The 8,782-nt window shown below is 37.5% G+C and overlaps 1 protein-coding gene across 2 annotated transcripts; it reads left to right on the top strand.

The window, feature by feature from the left end:
• The first annotated feature begins 1,389 nt into the window (after positions 1 to 1,389).
• pabpc1a (poly(A) binding protein, cytoplasmic 1a) lies at positions 1,390 to 8,563 on the top strand. 2 transcript variants are annotated; one of them, XM_048152522.1, is made up of 16 exons: positions 1,390 to 1,739; positions 1,819 to 2,056; positions 3,406 to 3,599; positions 3,687 to 3,802; positions 4,111 to 4,250; positions 4,600 to 4,694; positions 4,769 to 4,906; positions 5,024 to 5,119; positions 5,344 to 5,616; positions 6,182 to 6,272; positions 6,355 to 6,468; positions 6,556 to 6,704; positions 6,963 to 7,047; positions 7,124 to 7,254; positions 8,035 to 8,130; positions 8,235 to 8,563. In XM_048152522.1, the coding sequence occupies exons 2-15, from the start codon at positions 1,864 to 1,866 to the stop codon at positions 8,122 to 8,124; spliced, it is 1,905 nt and encodes a 634-aa protein (XP_048008479.1). In that variant the 5' UTR covers positions 1,390 to 1,739; positions 1,819 to 1,863; the 3' UTR covers positions 8,125 to 8,130; positions 8,235 to 8,563. The 2 variants fall into 2 exon arrangements, with proteins under 2 accessions (XP_048008479.1, XP_048008478.1); XM_048152521.1 differs by having other exon boundaries at positions 1,390 to 2,056.
• Positions 8,564 to 8,782: the final 219 nt, after the last annotated feature.

The following is an 8,782-nucleotide window of genomic DNA, read 5'->3' as shown; positions in this document are numbered from 1 at the left end:
ACCTCTTTCTTTTTTTCTTTCTTTCTTTTTTAATGGAAACCTATTTCAGTCACATAAGGAAAAAAAATCATGCTTTGGTAAATCTTAGTTATGACATAAAATTATGACATACTAAGTCATAATTATGATTACATAATTATAAAAATATATAAAAATTATAATTTTGACATAAAAAATAATAACGACTTTAATCTCATAATTATGACATATGAGTGTCAAAATTTTATTTATTTATTTTATTTATTCGTTACATTTATATTTCGCTTTTCTGGGTACTCAAAGCGCTTTATTTTGACATTATATCATAACTATGACTTAAAAAGTCTGAATTATGACTTAGTATGTCATGATTATGACCTTTTATGAGTGTGTCATAATTTTATTTAATTTATTCGTTACATTTATATAGCGCTTTTCTGGGTACTCATAGCACTTTATTTTTACATTATATCATAACTATGACTTAAAAAGTCTGAATTATAATTGTATTTATTTATTTATTTTATTTATTCGTTACATTTATATAGCTCTTTTCTGGGTACTCAAATCTCTTTATTTTGACTTTATATCATAACTATGACTTAAAAAGTCTGAATTATGGCTTAGTATGTCTTTTATGAGTGTGTCATAATTTTATTTATTTATTTATTTTATTTATTCGTTACATTAATATAGCGCTTTTCTGGGTACTCATAGTGCTTTATTTTGACATTATATCATAACTATGACTTAAAAAGTCTGAATTATGACTTAGTATGTCTTTTATGAGTGTGTCTTAATTTTATTTATTTATTTATTTTATTTATTTGTTACATTTATATAGCGCTTTTCTGGGTACTCATAGCGCTTTATTTTGACTTTATATCATAACTATGACTTAAAAAGTCTGAATTATGACTTAGTATGTCATGATTATGACCTTTTATGAGTGTGTCATAATTTTATTTATTTATTTATTTTATTTATTCGTTACATTTATATATCTCTTTTCTGGGTACTCAAAGCACTTTATTTTGACTTTATATCATTACTATGACTTAAAAAGTCTGAATTATGACTTAGTATGTCATGATTATGACCTTTTATGAGTGTGTCATAATTTTATTTATTTATTTATTTATTTATTTATTTTATTCGTTACATTTATATATCTCTTTTCTGGGTACTCAAAGCACTTTATTTTGACTTGATATCATAACTATGACTTAAAAAGTCTGAATTATGACTTAGTATCTCATGATTATGACCTTTTATTTAAGATATTTTTAATTTAAGAATTACCAAAGCATGAAATGCGCTTCAAAACTCTTATTCTATCAACCTCGACTCTTATTTTGCTCTTACGTAAAAAATATAAAAGAAGATCACGCAACATCCGGCGAGGACGCCTTCTTATCTGAGCCGTACTTCCGCTTCTCTCCCCCTACCTTGTGCGGTGCGAGAGAGAGCGCGTGTGCCACAGAGCCTCGGCACACACATCTTATATAAAAAATCAAAAATACAAAAAAAATCACAAAACAAGAAAAAATTACAAACAAAAAATCTACTTTTATTGCCGAGTACCTCGGTGAAGCAGGATCCGCGGACAGATTTCGAGAAGTTTATTAATAAGGCAGCACCGCAGTAGGCCTGAGGAGATTTTAATCATCTAACGTTAGTTATCATCGATACCGCAAACACGTCGACGCCATTTCGGTACCAAACGCATTTTAATTAGTCTTCAAGTCTGTTCTTTAAAGGTATTTGTCGTGTTAAAGCGATTTCGAGAGGTAAACCGAGCTCGTCCGTCGCCATTACTAAACTCGTCAGTGTTTCCAGGTGTTCGTGCTTCGGTAGGTCGCTCTTTTGTCGTACGGAAGGAAGATGAACCCCAGCGCTCCCAGTTACCCGATGGCCTCCCTGTATGTGGGTGATCTACACCAGGATGTCACCGAGGCCATGCTGTACGAGAAGTTCAGCCCGGCTGGGCCCATTTTGTCCATTCGGGTGTGCAGAGACATGATGACCCGCCGCTCTCTCGGTTACGCCTACGTGAACTTCCAGCAGCCCGCTGATGGTAAGCAAACGCTCCCGGTTCACTTCATACGCGACTGTTTCTCAAATCTAGTTGTAGCATTTGTGTTCCGGAACACCATTTTAGTTTGATATTCTCGAACAATTCATACACTATTGATCGTATTTGCCGTCGTTACTACGCACTAGAGAAGTTTCTTCTCTCAGGACAGTCACGAACATATATTTGTGTGTGGTGTTTGGTGTTTGTATTCATAATACAATTTATTGACAACACAACACAACCAATGTTCAAAATTGCTAAAACGAGTACGCATTTTACACATTTTGTATTAGACTTCGTTAAAACGCTAGAGGGCGCTACACACAAGGTGCGTTAAAGGGTTAGTTCACCCAAAAAATTAAATTTCTGTCATTAATTGCTTACCCTAATGTGATTTCAAACCCCTTCGTTCATCTTCAGAACACAAATTAAGATATTTTTTGATGAAATCCGAGGTTTATTAATGAAATGAACACATTTAAGGTCCAGAAAAGTAGTAAAGACATCTTTAAAATAGTCAACGTGATTGTGATTTTGTTGCTTTCTATGGAAGATAAAAAAAAACTTAATTTAAATTCATCTTAATTTTTGTTCTGAGGATGAACAAAGGACATGAGGGTGAGTAATTAATTGCCATGCTGTCTCGTGAGGACGTCCCAGCTGTACTATTACCGCATGTCACTTTAGATGACAAGTGTCAAATAATAAAGATTATGGATATAATGCAGTAAAGCAAGAAAAGAAATGGCAAAACTAAGTGATTGCAGATCATAAATGAGATATATAGAATTTAGTAAAGAGGTAAAAACAAGGAGGCTAGAAGCATATCGTTTGGTAAATTGATATGACATTTAATGCATTTAGCATGATTTGTTTTATCTAAAGCAACTTGCGTCATCACTTAACACAATCCCTGGGAAACAAACACATGGCCTAAAAAAAATGACCTTCACCTTTTTCTTTCTTTCTTTTTTGTTTTTGTCATTCCAAACTCCTTCGTTCACCTTTAGAACACAAATTAAGATATTTTTGATGAAATCCGAGAGGTTTATTATTGAAATTAACACATTCAAAGTCCAGAAAAGTTGTAAAGACATTTTTAAAATAGTCAACTTGATTTTGTTGCTCTCTATGGGAGATAAAAAACCTCGGATTTCATCAAAAATATCTTAATAAGAGTTCTGAGGATGAACAAAGGACTTACGGCTTACATGAGGGTGAGTAATAAATGACAGAAACTCATTTAACCCTTTAATTAGTCCAGTAAAATGGTACTGTGGTTTTATAGTATTAGCAATAATTGTAATATTTAAGTATAACTTGATGCTAATGTTAACTACCTGTTTCAGCTGAGCGTGCCTTGGACACAATGAACTTTGATGTGATCAAGGGACGACCCGTCCGCATCATGTGGTCCCAGCGAGACCCCTCACTGCGTAAGAGTGGTGTTGGCAACATCTTCATCAAGAACCTGGACAAGTCGATCGACAACAAGGCCCTTTATGACACATTCTCTGCCTTCGGAAACATCCTCTCCTGCAAGGTAATAAAACTTGTTTGCGGTGAAGTGCATGTTTCCGGTGTCTGTCGTTTGGCGCTTGTGCTCAGTGCTGGTGTTCTCTTTCTGAAGGTGGTTTGCGATGAGAACGGCTCTAAAGGATACGGGTTTGTGCACTTTGAGACCCATGAGGCCGCAGAAAGAGCCATTGAGAAAATGAACGGCATGTTGCTCAATGACCGCAAAGTGTAAGTGTGCATTTGAATTAACCGCTTGGTACTAAATTGTGTGTAAAGCATGGTAAATCTGTTTCAAGCATGATGTACTTCGTTAAATTCATGCTAATAATTATAAATCACTTTTATTAGTTTAACTCTAGAAGGTATTAGTATTTATAATATGAAATTGAAAGGTTTTATAACTGTTCATTGAAGTATTAGTGTTATGGTTATTTAAAGTGTACTAGATTTTTCCCACGAAAATAGCCTCTGATATGGCATTAAATAACTCACTTTATGTATTCAGAGTAATTATGGTAACTCATTGCATCTTAAAGGTTCGTCGGTCGCTTCAAGTCTCGCAAGGAGCGTGAGGCTGAGATGGGCGCCCGTGCCAAAGAATTCACCAACGTTTACATCAAGAACTTTGGAGAGGATATGGATGACGAGAAGCTGAAGGAGATCTTCAGCAAATATGGTGGGTGTTTTGCTGCTAGTAAAAGCCTGTTCACACCAAGAACGAAGGCTATAAAGATTACAATAATGATCGCTATATTAGAATCAACACCAGTTAATGATATTGTTCTGTTTTTTATAATTGTGCGCTGCACGATGGATTCTGATTGGCTATCAATGTTTTATCATTCATCAGCTTGAAAAAGTCATTCTGATAGACAATTCCAATGACTTTGTTTCTCTGTGCAGTTATATTTGTAGTTGTGGTTTTGTGTTTTTACATTTAGAACAATATCTTTATCATTATAGTTATCGTCCTTTTGACCTTATTGCATGAATCAGATCTTTGACGTCTTCGGCTGTCATTACAGGTCCAGCTCTGAGCATTCGCGTCATGACCGATGAGAGCGGCAAATCTAAAGGCTTTGGCTTTGTCAGCTTTGAGAGGCATGAGGACGCCCAGAGGGTGAGTAGAGACAGATAATGTCTTTTTATAATCACTTAAGTGTTGTATTCTGATGCGTTTCCTCTGATCATCAGGCTGTGGATGAGATGAATGGAAAAGAGATGAACGGGAAGCAGGTTTACGTGGGTCGTGCGCAGAAGAAGGGCGAACGTCAGACAGAGCTCAAGCGCAAGTTTGAGCAAATGAAGCAGGACCGCATGACTCGCTACCAGGTATAAATGACCTGTGCTTGACTGATATGAACATTAGATGATGCAAATGTGGGTGGTGAAGTGCTTAATTGAGTCATTGACACTAGTCTGTTAACTTAATCATCTTGTTTTTAACAGGGAGTCAATCTCTACGTGAAAAATCTGGATGATGGTTTGGATGACGAGCGCCTGCGTAAAGAATTCTCACCATTTGGCACCATTACCAGTGCAAAGGTACAAACAAAAAATCCAATGTATCCCAATAAGCTTTGTTAACTTTGATATGAAACAAAGTCTTAGCTTTCAAATTTGCAATTTTAAATCATATTGAATCATGAAATTTGTTTCAATTAACCCTAGAACAAACATCTGTGGTTTTCCTCAAGGTTTGTTTGGATGATTGACGTATAATCCCTTACAAGCATCACAATTAATGGCTGTTGTTTTGTTTCATTCAGGTGATGATGGAAGGTGGCCGCAGTAAGGGTTTTGGGTTCGTCTGCTTCTCTTCCCCTGAAGAAGCCACTAAGGCTGTGACAGAAATGAACGGCCGCATCGTCGCCACGAAGCCCCTGTACGTCGCGCTGGCCCAGCGGAAGGAAGAGCGCCAGGCGCACCTTACCAGCCAGTACATGCAGAGGATGGCCAGTGTCAGAGCCGTACCGAACCCTGTCCTCAACCCCTACCAGCCCGCACCACCATCTGGATACTTCATGGCAGCCATTCCACAGGTCAGATATCACTTTTCTGTTAGAGATGCGGTCACATTCACCATTGTTCAGTTTTGTCTTCATCTTATAGTTTCAGTGTAATTATAAATCCTGTGTTTGGTGGAAAACATGAACATTTTCAAAATCACCTGGAAAATATATCTACACTTGCTGTCAACCAGGCCACTCCAGACTAACCCCTTAAGTGTTAATGGGTGAAGATCCTCTTGCCAGAGTCCTTTATCACTTTGTTTTGATGGACTGAACTCCATCAGGATTTTTTACATTTCAGTTCACTCTCATGAAAAGATTAATGAAGACCATATTTAGTTTTAGAATGATCAAACATGAACTTTAAAAGCCTTTTATAAACATGTCATTAAACCATAAACGATATCTGTGCAGTCAAATCGATATTACTGAATATTAAGTGTCTTTCAATCCCCAACTGAACAAGAATTTTTTTTTTTTTTTTTTCTCTTGGTGAGAAGTTTGCTGTTTACAGGAATCATGAAGTGATTGTTCAGAACCGGTTCTGTTGTTCCTCATTGATTCATGTTCCCTTTTTTTTGTGTGTGATTGATAGGCTCAGAATCGCGCCGCGTACTATCCCACCAGTCAGCTCGCACAGCTCCGCCCCAGTCCTCGCTGGGCCACTCAGGGTGTCCGCCCTCAGCGTGAGTTTTTTTTCCTTTCAGTACTCTTACGTGGACCATAAATGTTAGTTTCATTGGTTTTTGTTTCTCTTTTCCATTGCAGATTTCCAGAATATGCCCAACGCTATCAGGCCATCTGCACCCCGTCCACAAACCTTCGGTGCCGTACGTCCCGCCTCCTCCCAGGTCCCCCGTATGATGGCCTCTCAGCGCATGGGTGAGTGATGAAACTTGCAGTTATACATGCAGCAAGTGCATTACCCCACATTTCATTGATCCTGAGTGTCCTCTTTCTTCCTGGCAGCGTCTCAGGCGATGGGTCCTCGTCCTACTGCCGCAGGTGCCGCCACGGGTACCGCTCAGGTGAGAGGAGTGCCACAGTACAAGTATGCTCCCGGAGTCCGCAATCCACAGCAGCACATGCCCACTCAGCCGCAGGTTCCCATGCAGCAGGTACTAGTTTTACATTTGTGGCACTTGTTGTTTACTCCCCAAAATAGCTTATGGTTGGAATTTAAAATCATTTGAGAAAACAAGTGAGTCCCAATTTGCGTACTTATGCACTATTCTGTAGTATAAATAGTGTTCACACTGAAAAGCTGATTTGAAAAAGTGTAATGTGAGCACTATATAAATAAATTTGACTTGCGTTTTCCTCTTAACTGTACAAGATGAACATCACTAATGTTTCTATATCTGACTCCCGTTCAGCCTGCTGTCCATGTTCAAGGTCAGGAGCCTCTGACCGCGTCCATGTTGGCTGCCGCCCCTCCACAAGAACAGAAGCAGATGCTGGGTGAGTGGTTCGCTCCTGTTGCTTCCCTTAATTGATTAGATAAATATCTCATACATGCTGCTTTCCCCTGCCACAGGTGAGCGTCTGTTCCCGCTCATCCAGAACATGCACCCCAGTCTGGCTGGAAAGATCACTGGTATGCTGTTGGAGATCGACAATTCTGAGCTGCTCCACATGCTGGAGTCTCCGGAGTCTCTGAGGTCAAAGGTCAGTGGTCATGTGATGCTCTGTTATTAAGTTATTTTATTTGTCCTGATACCGGAGATGTCATTCTCACTGCTCCTAGTAAAAATATAATGAAAAGTGATCAAGAATGGTGTCTTTCATCCCTAAATCAATTTTTTTTTAGATGACAGATGAGAACTAGATTTAAATAACAGATGAATATTCAGTCAACTAATGTATAAATTGATTTTTAAAAATATTACAGTATTGTTTGATGTGGTTTGTAATAAAACTACTTGATTTAATTGTTAAAAGATCGTGATCTCGATTCAAACACCCTCGTGATTTCATTCCTAAATGACAATGGTTCGCATGTCTATTAAACCTTTGACAAAATCATACCGGCATGTTCAAATGTATGTTCGTGCTGCCGCTGAGCCAGAGAAAGCAGTTGTCATGTACAGTATAGGTATGAAACTGCTTCACAAACCACATAGTATCTTTTATTTTTGTTACAAATGTTTGAAATTTCACAGAAGTACTGGGATAAAAGTTTATAGTTGGGATATAAACACTGATGTCTACGGAAAATAGTGTAAATCACCTTTAGAAAGTAACATGGCACTTCAAATAACAATTGTTGATTACAATGTTGAGCCACCAGATGGCGACAAGTGACTTGGTTGTCTGCTCAGAATCATGGGGAGAATCATGATCTGTTTGAAACGAACAAAAAAAAAAAAAAAAAAAAAAAATCATGATTCTCAGTTTATACACACTTGTGCAGCTCTAGTGTGTAATTGGTCATTACATGTGTTCCAGGTGGATGAAGCAGTAGCGGTGCTGCAGGCTCATCAGGCCAAGGAAGCCGCCCAGAAATCAGTCACCAGCACTGCTGTGCCGGCTGTCTAACACAAGGTGAGAGGAGATGTGTTTTGCAAATTCATGAGTATTTTATGCATTCATTTTCTTTGCTTGACATGGTTTGAATACACTTTCTGATTTTATTTGTTTATTTTCAGAATGAACCTCTCTGGCCCTGACTTCACCAAGAGGGACGCATTAAAAAAAGAGAATAAATATAGAAAAATCAGAAACTCAAACAGAAAAAAAAACCTTACAGTGATTTACATCTAAATATTTTGCCAGGTTGAGAGATCTCTTGACCTTGATATTTAAAAATGTACAAAAAAAACTGAAAACTTTTAATTTTGAAAATTCCAAAACATTCCTTTCTTTTTATTCCTCTTAATGAATGCTCATTGTCAATTGTGTTCATGCAGTTGATAAGCTGAACATTTGGAAAAGTACATTGGATTGAACTGCTTGAATAAATAAAACTTTAAACATTTATTGTTCATGTTGTTTTATTTTAATAGTTTGATTCTCGATTTGTGTGTTTTAAAGACCTTTGGGTGAGTTAAAGTTGTTTAAATGCTCTATTGCTCTTTTTAAAGGGCTGTGTAAGAAAAGTGTAGCTTGGCACACTGAATGCTGTTAGGAAAACCATTTCCTTTTTGTGAAATTCTGGGTTAATGCCCTGTAGGACGTGGTGGTGATAGTAGGTGAG

This window comes from Megalobrama amblycephala, linkage group LG13, assembly GCF_018812025.1.
Source record: "Megalobrama amblycephala isolate DHTTF-2021 linkage group LG13, ASM1881202v1, whole genome shotgun sequence".
Lineage (NCBI taxonomy): Eukaryota > Metazoa > Chordata > Actinopteri > Cypriniformes > Xenocyprididae > Megalobrama > Megalobrama amblycephala.
Note: the sequence above shows the minus strand (reverse complement) of the source record. Positions and strands in the feature narration are given on the sequence as shown.